General features: G+C 40.4%; 1 protein-coding gene across 1 annotated transcript in view; it reads left to right on the forward strand.

The window, feature by feature from the left end:
• Positions 1 to 335: 335 nt before the first annotated feature.
• LOC136648549 (complement receptor type 1-like) overlaps positions 336 to 18,126 on the forward strand; it is a 119,596-nt gene continuing 101,805 nt past the window's right edge. The window contains exons 1-3 of the mRNA XM_066624664.1: positions 336 to 372; positions 1,345 to 1,527; positions 6,237 to 6,428. Of these exons, the coding sequence (XP_066480761.1) occupies positions 336 to 372; positions 1,345 to 1,527; positions 6,237 to 6,428 (412 nt within the window). The remainder of the gene's footprint in view (positions 373 to 1,344; positions 1,528 to 6,236; positions 6,429 to 18,126) is intronic.

Below are 18,126 nucleotides of genomic sequence, written 5' to 3' on the forward strand. Positions count from 1 at the left end.
ATCTGCCATTGGGAGTGCAGGTTGGCACCCCTTCAGGGCAATATACCCTCTGCCCAGCTTTGCTATGCCACTGTTTGTATATTCAGGGAGTGAGGGTCAGCCTAGACAGGGTTGCATGCTCCCTGAAGGATCAGTTTGGAGTGCACATGGATCAACACCTGATTTCAGATGCCTCAGTAGATTACATTTAGGAGTTAATTGTTTGAGTGATGGTTAAATACATTGCACTATATTTCTACCCTCCCTCCTTCCTTCCCACTGTCAGCTGAGCCCAAGTTCCTATCCCTTGTCCCCCTTAGGTAATTTTCTTAGAGCCCAATCCTGAGGTCCGCAGCATGGCTCTGCGCCGTGGACCACAGTTGCAAACGTGCTGTAAGGCACGTTTGTGGGGCTCACCGCCGGGCTCCTGCCGGTGGTGGGCTAGCGCACAGTGGTTGCCCAGGTTCCGTAGCTTGGCAGTCTCCCGGACCGCCAGGCTGCAGAACAGGAGGCGGGGCGTGACCGGGGGTATGGGGGAGGTGTTTCAGGGAGGGGGGAGGCATGGCCAGGGGTGGGCGGGAGGCATGTTGGAGGGAGAGAGCGAGGTGGATCTGCGGAGCCAGGCTCCACAGGATCCAAGGCGTTCATGCAGGGCTCTGCGCCCTACACAAGGGCCTTTACTTTAGCACCGACCTTTTGGTCACTGCTAAAGTGCAGGGCTGCTTCCCTTACATGAGGGAAGGGGGTGGACATCCCCTTCTCCCAAGGTGCCTCCCACGGTAGCGCGGGAGGCGCAGGATCCAGCGGCAGCCCTTCACGGAGCTGCCAGACCTGGGCACTGCAGGCAGCTCAGGATTGGGCTGTTAATCTCCTTGAGATGCTGATGTCCTATTCTCTCTCTCCTTCCATTTTGCATGTTAATACCTTACTACTATTTAGGGCTTAGCTGTGTGTACTGTATTGCATGTCTTTTTGGTTCCTCCTGCTTTTCATGGTGTAGATATATTCCCACAATAAACAAAGTGTGTTGCACCTATATCCTTGTTTCATGCCAATCCATTGAGTTGTGCAATGAACAGCAGCACTGAATTCCTGTGAATATAGTTGATTTCTTTTGTGTATATGTTATACATGTCTCAAAGTGTGCTCAGTAACACAGCAGTATAGGTGAGATAGGGCTACATATACATATTATGAAATTGTATAATTGTGTCAGTACTTCATTTGCAGTCTGATTTTTCATAGATATAAGTTTATCAGCTAGAAAGAGAGTAAGAATTCAGCAAAATATACAAGTTTGTAAAAAGCAAGGAACCTACTGCAGTGTTCTGTTTCTTAAAAATATGTGTTTTTATCCACTTCCAGCAGTGAAGTGTAATGATCCAGTAGTTGAAAATGGAGTGAAAATAAGTGGATTTGGATCTCTTTATAAATACAACAGCAGTGTTACATTTGAATGTAAAATTGGATACTTCATGATCGGAAGTTATGTGGCGCGATGTGATGAGAATGGTACCTGGAAACCTGCAGTCCCATCCTGTAAAAAGAGTAAGAATTCATTTGCAACTGTGTTTCCTTATTGATTTTAAGCCACTGAAGCGCAATCCTGCACAACGGCAACCACATTTTATAACAGGATTGGTGAAGGGAGAATACAGCGTTATAAACAAAAATCTTAAAAAGTGAGGAAAATGTTTTTCTCACTTTTGATGCCATTTAGGGATCTAGGTCAAATTCAGAAAACCTATTGCACTTAAGCAGCATGATTGATGAAACTATTTTATCCATAAGTTAGAATAAGAGGTAGCCCCAAACTGCAAATGTGTTCAGTGTATCTACTAGCCCTTTTATAAAGAAATTTCCTTGCCTTCCAATAATGGAAGTTAAACACCAATTTTGTATATTTCATATATTTATTATTTCCTTTCAGTGTGTACATTCTGATTGGGTTGCTTACAGGCCTGTATCACTGAGTGAAGCACATGTTCACTCACATGTGAGGGATTTATAGGCCCAGAATGAATTTATGAGAGTTTGCTTAAGTATTCCCCAGAATAAATCTAATGTTTTGTTTGGAATGGAGCTGTGGAAATTTGTAAATTTGTTCATGATAAAGAACAAATATTTTTCTTTTGGCTGCTCTTGTAACTTTCAATTCAGGAAGCCAATTTATCTAGCTAAGCTACATTTATTAGAGTAATAAGTTCAGAGGAGTTTACACAAAAGCTCTGTGTAGTAGAAAGCTAAAAAATATAGCTAGTAGGAATTTTAGGTATTTTCTTTCAAATCTAAATGTTTTGGCACTAAAAGGCAATGTTGAAAGGCAGTAGGCATGGCCCAAATCCTCCTATGCAGGATCAAGCCCACCTGCTGTTTGCAGTGGTACCTATATCATGTAGATATTAGCATCATCTCCCCATGCCACCTCTGCTCTGTATTTTGCCTGCTTGTATCCTGTTCATCTTCTCTGCTGTTGAGTTTAGTTTCATAGTGTGTTCCCAGTATTTGTGTTGAGTCAGAAGAGAACAAAGGGGAAAAATGCTTTACCTGTCTGTGCCACTGTCTGTAGACAATACAGTATAAGTTAGCCAGCCATGGCTGGGCAAACAAGAGCTTTTACTTCTGTTTAAGCATTCATACCTTATTGCATATACTGTATGTATAAAAATTTACATTATCAAATTGCAAATAAGTCTATGAATGTTTAGAAACTTTTGCATAAACATTTACATAAATGTAAATGGAAACTAGATAAAATTTTACTGTTCTGTCTGCCTACTCAAGCCTATGTAGTCATTCATGATCTAAAACAAAGAATTTTGTTGAAGGTTGGCTAGGGTTTTGTTCTTCTTGCCAGTTTACAACCTTGCTCAAACGTGTGATTGCACAGAGAATTCTCAGAAATGAAAAGTTGGGAAAAGCAACTTCCCCCCCCCCCCAAACTTTTGTTGCCATGAATGAACAGGGTTTGAGTGACTTGGCAGAGAACAAATTGGCAGTAAACTGTTTTTTGTGCCATAGATTAATTTAAAATTCAGGTGACACTATGGTAACATCTTGAACAATCGAATGTCTATATAACAATAATTCTGCTTTATATTTAATAATTTTTTGGGGGGGGTGTCGTTACAGTTGCTCCATATATATGTGGTGCACCATTAATTCCAACTGGGATTGTGCATCCTCTGAAATCTGAATATAATTTGGGAACATCCATTGTTGTATTTTGCAATCCACACTATTGTTTTCCTGATGGAACCATAGAGATGTCTACAACATGTGATGGCTACAATAGATGGAACCCTCTAGTGCATCCTTGTTTCCGTAGGTATTAATACTGTATTGACTTATTCTCTTCTGCTGCCATTGCCCAGCAAATACTATTTTCCCATTGTCTGAATGTTCACCAACTTCACTAAGATGAAGAATTGTGTAAACTCCCTGTGAACTTCCTAATTGTAGGATGTGGTCTTAGTTAAAATTAATAATATATTTTATTCAGATGACCTTCTCCTAGATTGGGAATCTAAAGTTAGAGGTCGGTCATATGGCTATGTGACTGGTACTTACATGAGGCTGAGAGAAGTGGCCACCAAGGCTATAACCAAAAACCAGCTTGATGATGAATCCACCTGAATACTCTGCTACAGGTGGCAAATAGCAGATGCAATTGAGCGGTAAAAAGTTTTGGATAAATATTGTCCAAAACATGCTAGCCCTGGATCCTAACACTGCAAATACCAGCTTCATGCAGCATTGAAGGAACCAGTGCCATAGCTAATAGGGTGCAAAACACTAAGTCTTTCGTGGTGCCTGACCTTACCACATAATCACCTTCTCCCCCTCACCACCAGAACCAGTCAGGATGGTGAAAACAATGCAGAGGTGGCTCGTTTGCATTGTTTTCACTGCCCCGACTGGCTCTGTTGGCAAGGGGCAGGGGCCACTTACACAGCACAGTTGGGTGCTGTGAAAGCATTTTGCACCCTGTTATCTATGCCACTGGAAGGAACACCTGAATTATAGTGTTGACTATGTGCATTTTGTGCATATTTTCTAGAGTAGCTGCTCTAGGAAGCCTATGTATCCTTGTGCCAAGTGCCAACTTGTAAGTTATTATATTCTGCCCCCTTTCTCACAGCTAATACTGAAGGAGGAGAGCTGACAAAATCCCAGAGAAGTGCCAAGGGTATAGCCTTTCATCCGGAGATCTATAAAAGCTAGATCTCAAGGTCTAACCCTGTCATTTTTGGCTGTATGAAAATTGTTGTTTATATACACATTCACATTATATATTCCACATTATATATTCCACATTCACTGTCTCTTCAGAATTGTCATTTTTCCTTCACTAGGTTTTTATAGCAAATTCGGACACCATAATTATTACCCCATTCATTCCAATATTTTCTATGTTGTCCTCTGATCTTTTTTCAGACATAAAGTACAGGTCCAACCTTGTCATACACAGATTTTTTATACTTGGATTTGACTCAACATGAATGGCCACTGCAAATGAGAAGGAATGTGCTGATCCCTGGAGAAGGGGAAAAATGCATCCCTTTAAAATCACAGTTTAAAAAAACTACTTTTCTTACTGTTGTTGAGAGACAGTCATGCAAGCGATTACAGGTATAACCTAATTATCCATGGATTTTTCATCTGTGGAAAAATGCACAGATTTTTCTGTTTCAACGTGATGACAAGGGCCCTAATTAAAGGAAAAAACTTGTTTAAGTTAGAACAGCTTCACTCTAGCCAGCAACCCCTCCTTTCCCTCTGAGCACATGAAATAAAGATAATCGCTGTGCATTCTTTTCTAATGAGACTCAACCTGTATTTGTAGTTTTTAAAACAATCTCAGTTATTATTTAAACTTATGAATAGTTATAACAACTCAGTTATAGTGCACCCTGTTCAGTATTAACTAGGAAAGAGATGTTAAGGATTTTCAGTAATCTTAACTGAAAACTTCCTTATAGTGACTTTTTCCTAATTAATTTCTTGCTGTTCCTTTGCAAGCAAAGGTGTATCTGATTTTGACTGTAATTAGTTCATGCATTTTTAAAATTAGTTTTGAAAGCATATATTTGATCTTCCTCGCTACAAAGCAGAGAGGCTAACATACAAATAACAAAAACATTAAACACTGTTCAATTAAACAGTAGAAATGCATATACAGTACATCCATTCATTCACATTCTTAACTTGGACTTTGGTAACATAAAAACAGAGATACAAAAAACAATCTCAAAAGCCTTCTGAAAGGATCAGGTCTATAAATGGGATGTGAAGAAATGTGGCGCAGAAGCATGCTAGATTCTACAGGGAGGGATTCCATAAATGCCTGCTACCAACACCAAAAAGGCCTTGCACATTAGAGATGAATACCATCCTTCAAACAGCAAGAACACTTGGAACTGAACCTCAGATGAAAAATTAAGCATACTTGGACGGTGGGGGGGGGGGAATGTAAAGAATAAGATAGTTCTTCCGATACACAGATTCTAAGTCACATCTTTAAAGACAAGAGCCAGCACTTAGAGGTAAAACCTGGAAACAAATGGGCAGTCGTGAAAATCAATTAAGCTTGGCATAATGTAGATTTAAAAAAAAAATCCAAGGGAAGCTGTGTGTTACAGTTGTCCAATCTGGATGTAACTAAAGCATGGATTTTGCTGATATACAGGCATCCCCTGTATCCACAGATTTGGTTTTTATTTGCTATCTCTGAGGGCCCCCATGCCCATTACCTTTGTTTTCCTTTGTAGCATTGGAAGCATGTTCTTGCTTGAGGGAGGAACAGGGACACAGTCAGAACCTTCAGGAAGCTCTTTGCATCCAGGCTGCCTGCCTGCCGCATTTCTCAGTTAAGCAAGAAACCTTTCCTCTCTTTAAGCAAGAGAATGTGTGCTTCCACAGCTAATAAAGAAAAACAAAGCTAATGGGCACGGGGGCACAGAAAATTGTACTTTTTATAGGGTTCCCCCCATATCTGTGGAGCCTCCAGAACAGAACCCCCGAGGATGTGGGGGGTAGAGTGCCTGTACTTGAATTCTTTCAAGTAAAATGCATGTATGATGTGACTTTACTGTATTTCACATCACAGGGTTTTCTTAATGTTTTGGTGAAGAACATTTCCAACGCTGCAAATAAAATTGGAACTTTTCAATATCTTAAATCCAAGCAATTTTGGAAGAAAAGAATCAAATTTTTCTGGATGTTTCAGTATAACTTTATATTGTTTGTGTTTACAGTTAGAACCTCTCCTGACACTGTGACACTGAATATCCCTCATGGAAGAATAGTCCGTGGAAAGAAAAGACAATATGAGCCTGGAGACAAAGTTTCTATTCATTGTCATGCTGGTTATGCATTGAAAGGGCCATCTGTGATTCGATACATTGGTGGGCAGAAATGGTTACCTAAAATTCCACGTTGCACTTTGAGTACGTATGTGGTTGGAGAGCAAGTACTGACACTTACCAGGCATGCTGCTTTAGCTGTACAGGTGGCATTTGGCAGCAGTTCTTCTTTTAATAACAAATCTACACTCAGTTTCTTTAGATTTGGACAGCAAGGGGGAAAAAAGCAAATCAGGTTATTCAAAATATGGACAACAAACTGAGGAAAAGCAAACTGAATCATTGTAGGGTTAGGATTAAAGGCTTCTTGCCCCCTACCATGGTTTTGACCATTACTGTACCCCTGCAAGGTATTTTCACCAGAAAAACCAAGCATGTTATGGTCAATGGTTAATGTCATGTGTAGTTTGGCCCTAAAACTACATCAGATAAAAACAGGCTGGTTAACTGTACTGGATTAAAAAGTTAAGGTTTCCTGAGTGGAAGTGTAGCAGAGTAGTGGGCTTGAGTGTCAGAGGGGAAGAGGCTGGCACATCATCAAGTAAGGGATGCAGTATTTATCACAGTGCTTCAGGCGCAAGGAGGTCTTGGGCCAGCCTTGCTACCAGGGCTAATGCTTTTAATGTGATGTGTAGTGGAAATTTTATTCTTTTTCTTTTAAAATAAGAATATTGTAGTGTAAGTGAAATATATTTACCAGTGCTAATATGGAACTCTTCTTCAAGTTCACTATTAATGTATTATTTTTTAAACTTGTGGACATTTTGTCAAAAACCAATATAATATATTCTTAATTTGTCAATGTGGATACCAGTCTGAGTACCCTTTCTATAGTATAAAAAGCTTGTTTGTGAGAAACTCACTCATCCGAACACTTTCTTCTAGGTGTTTTCTTCATACTACTCATAATTGGTAAGTAACTAATTAAAAGTAAATTGGAGAACTATGATGATACATTCATAAACAGTTACATACAAGGTCAATATCTTACATAATTTTAATTTCTGTTTTCAGTACCAGAGTATTCTAGGGTAGTAGAAAGCCAGAATTAAGGATTTTAAGGGCCCAGTCCTATCCAACTTTCCAGCACTGATGCAGCCCTGCCAATGTAGCATGCACTGCATCTTGTGGTGGTGGTGGGAGAGTGGCAGGTCCAGCTGAAATGTCTGCGTGACTTCCTCTTTGCCGACGGTGCAGCTGTCACTGCCCGCTCTGCCAAAGATCTTCAGCAGCTCATGAATTGTTTTAGCAAGGCCTGCCAAGACTTTGGACTGACGATCAGCCTGAAGAAAACACAGGTCATGGTTCAGGATGTGGACTCACCTCCCTGCATTACAATCACTGCGCATGATCTGGAGGTTGTCCATGACTTTGTGTACCTTGGCTCAATGATCTCCAACACTCTTTCTCTTGATACCGAGCTAAACAAATGCATTGGTAAAGCAGCTACCATGTTTTCCACACTCACAAAGAGAGTATAGTCCAACAAGAAGCTGACAGAACATACCAAGATCCAGGTTTACAGAGCTTGTGTCTTTACACTTCTGTACTGCAGCGAGTCATGGACTCTTCGCTCACAACAGGAGAGGAAACTGAACACTTTCCACATGCACTGCCTTTGACGCATCCTCGGTATCCCCTGGCAGGAAGAAGTTCCAAACAACACAGTCCTGTAACAAGCTGGAATCCCTAGCATGTATACACTTCTGAAACAGAAGCACCTGCGTTGGCTCGGTCATGTCGTGAGAATGGGCGATGGCTGGATCCCAAAGGATCTCCTCTATGGAGAACTCTTACAGGGAAAGAGCCCTACAGGTAGACCACATCTGCGATACAAGGACATCTGCAAGAGGGATCTGAAGGCCTTAGGAATGGACCTCAACAGGTGGGAAACCTTGACCTCTGAGCATCCTGCTTGGAGGCAGGCTGTGCAGCATGGCCTCTCCCAGTTTGAAGAGACACTTGGTCTGAGGCAAAGAAGGAAGGCCCATAGCCAGGGAGACACAACAGGGACAGACTACATTTGCTCCCAGTGTGGAAGGGATTGTCACTCCCGAATTGGCCTCTTCAGCCACACTAGACGCTGTTCCAGAACCACTTTTCAGAATGCGAATAGTCTTTCGAGACTGAAGGATGCCAATGATGATGATGGGAAGGTACTCACTGAGGCCTCCTCAAAATAGGGGAACATTTGTTCCCTCACCTTGGGGCTGGATTGCAGCTACATCAGTGCTGGAAAGTTGGATACGACTGGGCCCTATGTCTTATTTATTCCAGTTGCAAAGGTGTCTACATGTTCTTAATTCTTCCATTGAAACAGTGATGCTTTGAAAAGTCCTTAAAGTAATTTGAATTATTTCCCTAAGTTTTATTTCTGTTTTTTGGGGAGGGGCATACTTGATTACTTTGTTGTATTTCTGCAAATCTCTGGAATATTAAAAACATTTTAGAAATGCTGCAAAAGATAATCATATCTATATAAAGACCAGTTTGTTGATTTCAAACATATTTAGTCAAGCAAGAGGTCTTTGAAATACCCTGGACCTAGATCAGATAGGCCTTTTGTAGGTAATGGCCTTTAATTCTCTTAGAATTGCTCAAGCAGTAGAGTTATTTCAATACTGATGAGTTGTGATCCAGTTGTGGTATTCATTGAGAATCAATCATTGCAGAAGAGAACCAAATAGCTTTTGACATTGTTTCTCCCTATTCCAGCACATAGAACAGGATTTGGGGAGGGGGCTTGTATAGCCTCTTCTGCACCAGCAAATCTCTAGGTAGAACTAGGGAATACCAATCTGAAAGGCTGAAGAGCTGCTGAAAGTCAGTATGTTATCTAAAATTATAATAATATTTGGCACTAAATGAACGCAGTTACCATGTGCAGACTATCATCTCAAAAATAAAGTGGATTGGTTCTTGGAATTTGTGAGCATCAAATGGCAATTCATTACACGGAATTATAACATCCAAGTATGATATTAATTGTTGCTTATTATGCTATAGTAACATTTTGACAAACATTTTCAAAACTGCAGTAACTTTACTCATTCTTCAAGTTTCTTCACTTTATATTGAATCATTTTACTAAGAGAAAATGTTTTGTCTTTTCTTTTAAAGCATGTATATTAATTTTATTGCTGCTGGCAGTCAAAATGATTTTGAAGGAAAATTTTTGACATTGAGGGTAAGAATTCTCTTATCAAACCCATCTTCTCATTTCTGCTTTGCATTTCTAAAGATCAGTTCATGCATTACTTATATGGAGATAAATATGTATACAGACAACAATATACTCTGTACTGTCCAAAGAGCCGTGCAAGTATTCTTTTTGTGGTGAGTCCATTGATTATGTAGTTAAGCAGTAGCTACCTCATGAGGCAAAACAAAAAGAACATTTTTTTTTGTTTTGGACCCATTCCTATGCAACTGTCCAGCACTGATGCAGTCCTAAGGTAAAGGAAGAAACAGTCCCTTACCTTGAGGAGGCCTCCATGACTGCCCCCATAGGATGCAGCGTATGCTCCATTGGCACAGCAGCATCAGCATTGGAAAGTTGGATAGTTGGATTGGGCACTCAATTATGTAAAAGTTTATATTATTTTGTTCTACACTGATATCCATATAGGGATTCAAAGCACGATACCTGATGTATGGGGGCTTTTTTATTATCTTACTTCTAACAGAAACCCCTTTGGCCTCCAAAAACCCACTAGTGTAGGGTCAGACTTGGGACCCCTCCAGAGCAATGCCTTCATGAGATATAAAGAGCTGCCCCTGGAAGTAAAAGAGTCCATTCTTTTACCCATGAACACATGGAAGCACTTTGCACAAAAGTATTTGTCAGCTACTCTGCCTCCCATGTAGTTACAGGCAAGGGAATGATTAGTTCTCCTTTTTGTTGTGGTCTCTCCTCTGCTCTTTCTCCAGCCTTGCTTTTTTTGGAGAATAGCCAGGAAGGGGACAGAGAAGAACCGTAGTTCTTACTTGATTAAATTTTCATAGGTGGTCTTGGGGTGTAAACGTGCAAATTAATTTTGTAAGGGCCTTATGGTTTTGGTGTGTCCATCTTATAGGGAATGGAAAGAATCATTAAAGATAGCTTTTCTTCTAACATATGGCAGCTGTAGTTTATAAAAATGTTTTCCTATGCATCTTTCAGCAGCTCCAAAGGGCAACCAAACTGAGGTTTTGGTAACTTGTTTTGGTAACATGCTATCTGCTCTTTTATAGTTGTTATTTTTAAAATTGTTTTTATAGTTTCTATGGTTTTTAATTTTAATATTGTATTTTAATGTTTTAATGTTGATGTATTTATTTTGTTGTACACTGCTTTGGGTTTTAGAAAAATGGTATAAAAATCCTTTAAATAAATAAGCATGTACCTTTACTTACATGTACCTTTAGTTACAATAGTATGTATTGATATACTATAGTATATGTTATAAATATAGGTGTGTATCACTTAACGACAGGGATACATTCTCCGATCCCCATTATTATGTGATTAGGTCCTTAAGCAAACGTGCAGCCTAGTCTAGTGCCTTTGTTGTGTAAACAGACATTACCTGCCAGATGCTAACTGGCTGCCCAGGCTACTGGAAACTTGAGGAAATGGCATCTTCTTCACATTAAGAGTCTCTTTGTTGTATAAACAAACACTCAGCCGCAGACTATGGGAGACCTGATTGCCTCTTTAAGAGCCTCTTTGTTATGGTTTGACTACCATGCAGTGTCATTAAATGAAAGGTTGTTAAGCAACCTGTTAAACAACGCTTGCCCTTATACTAAAAAGTACTTGAATTGCTTGACAGCCTCAGTGAAAGCCTTGACAGCCTATTTTCACATATCGTGTGAAGAATGAGGGTTTTCACCACTGTTTTGTATATTGGGGAGCTACAAAATACATGTTCCAAAATAAATGTGTTCATATATTTTTTTTTAGTTATGGAGGTAATCTTCATGCAAATAAGAATGTTTAAGATGTTCTTTTTCTAGAATTTTATAATAAATGCTGTGCTTTTGCTACTTATCAGACTTATCAAAGACAGGTGAAACATGATTTTTTTTAAAGGATACCCTAACCCAGTGGTTCTCAAACTGGGGCGTCATGACGTCACACCCTGAGAGCCCTGGGTTCTGCCCCTGAAGGGGTGGGGAGGGGAGAAGGCAGAGACGTGATCCCCTGGATCGCATGTCTGATCAGGGTGCAAGGGCATGCTTCCATTCATCCCTGCCTGCAGCAGCCTCCCAGGGGTTGGAGGAGCCCGGCCTCAGCCTCAGCAAGGCTCTCCATGCAGCGCAGACCCCTGCAGAATGCAATTGTGACCACTCTTAGTTTTGTAATCACTTTGGAGGAAGTGGTTGCGGTCGCATTCTGCAGGGGTCTGCGCTGCAAGGAGAGCCTTGCTGAGGCTGGTGCTGTGTTCCTCCATCCCCTGGGAGGCTGCTGCAGGTGGGGGTGAATAGAAGCATGTTCCTGCACCCCTCCACAGCAGCACGATGCTGGGCATTGCATTGCTGCCTTTCCCCCGCCCCCACTACCTTCCTCTCGCCTGTGGAAGGACTTACAGGCTCTCAAACTCTGCCAGAGATTTTGAGAACCACTGCCCTAACCTTTCACAAAAATTATGATATTATATATTTCTTCTCACTGAGCAAAGGGATCTCTGGTGTCTTCTTGTATTTAGCAGGGGGAGAGCAATTGTCCTTCATCTCAGCATGACATCTTTTCTAATGGTTGTTGCTGGTGTCTCTCTTGTGTCTTTTTTTTTAATAGATTGTGAATCTTCTGGGGACAGGGTGCTATTTATTTAGCTATGTAAACTGCCTTAACTGTTTTTGTTGCATAAATGGTATGTAAATAGGTGTAATAAATATTTTCTGAAAATATAAAAGTCACGCACCATACTATACTTTGTTCTGAATAAAGTCCAGGGCTGCAATCACTTAAAAAATTGTAATGCTGAAATATTTTTACATTTGGTCTACTTTTCATCTTTAGAACTCTAATCCTTTTTGTTAACTTTCTATTAATGCTGTATTTTCTTCCCATCATTCAGGAAATAAACACATGCAAATTGTACCAAAGTTCACATAGTAAATACTCTGTCCCTCCAAGCTTTATCGCTTACACTGTAACAAGTAAGTACCTTTTTAAGATCAGATTATTCAAGTGTAAAAACATCTTCTGAATATGAAATTTGTACAAGTGTAATAATACTTGTATATAAATTCGAGACTGGAGCTCAGATTGCCGGAAAACTATGGGCCTAACTGTGCAGTCCTACACATTTCTACTCAGAAGTCCTATTGAATGCAATGGGACATTCTCCCAGATAAGTGTGTATAGGATTGCAGTCTACATGTTACTTGCAGCTCCAAGTACTGAAATCCCAACGACCAACTTTGAAAAGCAAAAGCAGCTTCAGAACAATTTGGGATGAAGGAGAAGAATGTTTAATTCTTCCTGTGCCATTATTTCTCCATTCTAAATTGTCTTCAGAGCTAGAAAGCCATGATGGGCGAAGTAGGTTACCAGAAATGGGTCCAGAAACTATGGGTATTATAAATGTGTAATGTTGCCCCCATGATTTGTATAAATAGTGCAGCAGAGGACCGTGAAATGAGGCAAAACTGATAGGGGTAGGAGACTTCAGAACTTACCCTCTCCATGGGTCTTATTCTAGCTGTAGACCTGCCTCCATATGCTATTTTCAATAGGAGGGTTTTTTAAATCATTGAAAGTCAATGACTAGGGTCAGAACCACAGTGGGGACAAAGTCATAAAGCCTCTCCTTCTCCCACCATGATTTTGTCCCGTTTGGAGTCCCCTCCCACTGCAATATTTAATAACAAAACAGGGTCCGTTACGCATTCTGTGCAATATCTAGTTTGGTTCTAGCTTGTTGCTACCCAAAATCCCTCTTTCTGAAAAAAAGAAAGTAGCTGTCATGGTTTAGTAATATGCATCTCCATTTAAGAATTGGTTAGATAATGTCATTTAATTATAAATAGTACTGCTCTGAGACAATAAACACATAATTATGTTAATGATCTGAAAATCTGAAGCAGACATCTTTGCTCAGCATGGCAACTCCAAATTTTTGTAACAGATATTTTGTAATATTGCTACAATTTCCAAATAAACAACTATTAATCCACTGTATTATATCTGTTATGTTTCTACAGTGAGAATTAGGATAGTCAAGAGATAGGGGGCTTGCACGAGGCCACTGATAATGTAGTCCTGTGCATTTCTGTTTAGAAGGCCCATTGTATTCAGAGGGGCTTACTTGGGGATTTGAATTGAACAGAAAAGTATATGTACTTCTTTCCTAGTTGACAGTGCTGAACAGATACCCCAGCTCTGACCATCTTTCATAATCGGACTGCTATACAAAACTTAAGGTAATTCTGGTTTTTTCCCCTCACAGTTTGATGTTCTAAGAAGACTGTTGAGATAAGCCAAGTATGCTCACAAATCAAAGATGCTTATGTCTCACATGAACTTTTGTGCCACTTCTGGAGAGTGACCTCTGTGATCACACAAATGTGGATAAATGGCTTTATAATCAAGCAACCTCTAAAGGCAGAACCGAATGCTATAAGAAACACAGACTGTCCCTGAAAAATTCCCCATCCTCTTCTATAATGTCTGCTGAAGTTCACACGGTGTCTTCACATCATGATGCTGTGCATTTCCCTGACCATGCAACATGTCATTGGCTGTTTCTGGCAGGGAAACTTACAGCACGTAGTAGTTAGAAACCAGAATACATTACACTAGGCATAGCAGTGGGGAGGGGCACTTGACACTGGACTATCATTTTTCACATATAGTTTCATTCCATACTGAGAGCTGCTTCCTTTCATTCTTGGTATCATTTGAGAAAGGAAAGGACTCTTACACTGAATTAATTTTGTGCAATATCTTTTAATGAGAAATATTTAATCCTATATACCCAAACATTGTAGGAGATAGCAGTGTTGCAAACTACAGCACACCAGTCAGTTTTACTGATGGTTTTACTGAACTGTTCTCACTTGTGTCTTGCAATACCTCTTTGAAGTTTAGAAAGTTAACAAGTGTCACTCTGGGATGAAATTTTCTTTCAAGGTTGATCATTTCCTACTGAGGCAGTTGGTTTACACTGTCTGCTTGTTCAAAGCCACAGGAGAAAAACTATAATTTCTGAAAATTTTATACTTGTATGAATCAAACACTTAAGATTTACGTGTAATGTATATTGCTTTGCAAGAAATAAATATCATGCATGTACACCAATAAGATCTTATGCCTCTTTGTGAATGTGCATTGATTCTGTATCTCACTATAACATTTGTTTATCTGAAATATATTGTGATTCCATTTGTTTAGATCTGTAACTCATAGTTACAACAGGAAAAACTGCCTTTGCTTCTAAAACCATCTAATCCAGCATGGTATTTTCAGTAGAGGTTTATCAGTTGCTTTAGTATGCATCACTATACATTATGGTGAACCTCATTGCCATTTTGCTGCCCATTCTCCCAATTTGGATAGGTTCTTCTGGAGTTCTTCAGTCTGCTAGGTTTTTTCCCCATCCTGAATACAGTAATTTGATGTTATCTGCTCGCCCCTGACTCCAGGTCATTTATAAACAAGTTAAATAGCACCAGTCACAAAACAGATCCATGGAGACTGCAGGGTGGAGTACCTGCTTACATTCTTCTGTTGCAGGAACAATCCATTTACTCTGGTTCTCTGATTTCTATTCTTTAACCAGTATCTGATCCATAAAAGACAGATCTGTCCTTATTCCCATGGCCGCTAAATTTACTCAGGAGTCTTAGGTGAGGGATTGGTCAAAAGGGTTTTGAATGTCCAAGTACTGTATCTACTGATCACTCTTATCTATATGCCTGTTGAGCTTTCAAAGAACACCAAAGTGGTGAGGGAGAATTTCCTTTTGAAGAGCCATCCTGATTCTGCTTCAGCAAGAACTAGTATTCTGGATATTTAATAATTCTAACTTTAATCATCCTTTTCACTTGTTTATCCAAAACAGACATTTAGCTAAACGTCTGTAATTTCCAGGAAATCCCACCCCAATCCCTTAAAAACAGTATTTTGTTGCCTTGTTTACATCTTTCCGATATAAAAATCAATTTTCATGACACTGCATATTTTTGTGGACATCAACAATTTCATATTTGAGTTCTTTAAGATCTCTATGGCTTCAGTCCTACACACTTTAAAAGTAACACCTACCTAACACAATGGGACTTGCATCTGTGTAGGATTGCACTGTAAATTATGCTGTGAAACTTGGTGACTTAGGATGCAATTCTAACCAACTTTCCAGCATTGGCATTGCTGTGTCAGTGATGCATGTGCTGCATCCTGCAGTGGGGGGGGGCACTCACAGAGGACTCCTCAAAGTAAGGGAATGTTTGTTCCCTTACCTTGGAGCTGCATTGCCCTTACTTCAGTGTTGGAAAGTTGGTTAGGATTGCACCCTTAATGTTTAATTTTATGTTGATATTTAGCCCTAGAATTTTCTCTTTTGTAACCTCTGTTTTAAGTCCCCCTCAAAAACAAAAAAGATAAAGATATCTGTTCAGCAGAATCCTCAGGAAAGAGGATCTACTATATAGGGATTTAAAGATAGCTAGCACTTTAAATTAAGCCCAGAAACAACCTGAGAATCAAGAAAAGATTGGAAAGCAAGGGTGTAATAATGTGGGTGTAATAGTATAGTACATATTTTGTACTAGCTGCAGTTTTGAAGTCCCTTTTCAATGACCTCACATAAAACAACATTACATTACTCAAGCTTATTCAAGTGAGCATAACATGAATGAGATGTCAGGTCTGCCTTCTCCAGGGAACATTTAGCTGATGCATAAACTACAGTTGTCAAAAGGTACTCCTGGTCATAGATACCACATGGCTGGACAGCAGTACACTGTATTTACATACTGAGGAAGACCTTCATATTTTGAGGTGTTAGGGGTCTGCACAAATTTTTCCTAATGGTCAGTCTTCTTTCATGATTGGGTTAATCTTTGGGGGAAATTGTTGCATCATGCTTTCAGCCCAATCCTAATCAACTTTCCTGTGCCAATGAAGCTGTAATGCAGCCCCAAGCTAAGGGAACATTTGTTCCCTTATCTTAAAAGGCCACCATGACTGTCTCCCCACTGAAAAATGCAGTGTGCACCCTGCTTGCACAACTGTATCAGTGTTAGGCCCATATCCTAACCAACCTTCCAGCACTAGCATAGCTAGTGTGGATGTGTGCCACATAGCATGGGATGTGTGCTGCATCCTACAGTTGGGGGGCACTCACGGAGGCCTCCTCAAAGTAAGGGAATGTTTGTTCCCTTACCTTGGAGCTGCATTGCCCTTATGTCAGTGTTGGAAAGTGGGTTAGGACTGTGCCCTTAGTAGGTTAGGGCGCAATCCTAACCCCTTATGTCAGTGCTTTCCAGCACTGACTTAAGAGCAATGCAGCTCCGAGGTAAGGGAACAAACATTACTTTGAGGAGGTCTCCCTGAGTGACACCCGACTGCTGGATGCAGCACACGTCCCATTAAAATTGGGCTGTAAGTTAACTTTAGCATCTATTCGTAACAATGCCTCTCTTGACATTATATCTTGAGATGCTCTGGGCCGCAGACCAAGAGCATGCACCTGGATGAGGCCATTTCTCAAGGCGTTGCATCAGTCACTTTTCCTCTGAGGTTAAGATCCTTTTTTATATAAAAGGGTTTGGAAATGTCTATTAGTTATGCATGTGGACAGCTGCAAATGTGTCACTCACACAACACACAAGAAGAACGTAGGAGGAGGTGCCACTTCTACGTATGAACACTGTATTTCATTCTGTTTGTCTGGGGATTGTTGCTAATGGAAAGCTAATAATTCCAATTCCTGTCTTTTGCCCACTGGTCTTTTATCTCCAGATCTGAAAAGAGCATTTGCCCTTCTGGCAATACATTCACCCATAATGCTGATCCTCCAAGAGTCTCGCAACCCTATCTGGAACAGATAACAAGAATTAATTTTCTTTGCAAATAAAAGCACCTCTGGCGTCACTGGATCCAAAGCCCCATGTCAGGCATACTGACCTGACACAGGGCTTCTTTACTCTGCGCTAGATATTCAGCTGGTGCAGAGTTAAGTGGTTCCGTTGCTGGGCCGCTTCCATTACTCAGGGGAAGGGGAAGAATGTAAGTTACATTCTGCTTCCCTTACTTGGGGGAATGGGCACCAGGCAGCTCAGAATTGGACTGCCCCTCCACACTCAGTTTATGCACTTTATATGGCAGAAATCAGAGGCCAGTCTGTCTGCATCATGCTCCCCTCACCCTAATTTTTGCCATCTCCATTGTTCTCTGGGGAACTGCTCTCCCCAGCCAATGCTCTCCCAGCATCAGCATCCTTGGCCAAGGATGTGAAGATTGGGATTTAAAAAAATAGTTTCACTTTTTGTTTCTTTATTAAGCCATTTCCGCCCAACATTGTATATACACAACAGGGATCAAATGTGTACACCTGTGCTCTGGGCAGAAACGGGTTAAGTCAGTGTTTCTCAAACTGTGGGTCGGGACCCACTAGGTGGGTTGCGAGCCAATTCAGGTGAGTCCCTTCATTTCAATATTTTATTTTTAATATATTATGCTTGCTACTACCATGGTATGTGACTGCATTTAGGGAAATGTTACAGACCTGCACTTTTAACCAGCTATTATGTATATTCTTTTAACAATGATAGTCAATGGGACTTACTCCTG

The sequence above is a fragment of the Tiliqua scincoides genome, chromosome 4 (genome assembly GCF_035046505.1).
Source record: "Tiliqua scincoides isolate rTilSci1 chromosome 4, rTilSci1.hap2, whole genome shotgun sequence".
Lineage (NCBI taxonomy): Eukaryota > Metazoa > Chordata > Lepidosauria > Squamata > Scincidae > Tiliqua > Tiliqua scincoides.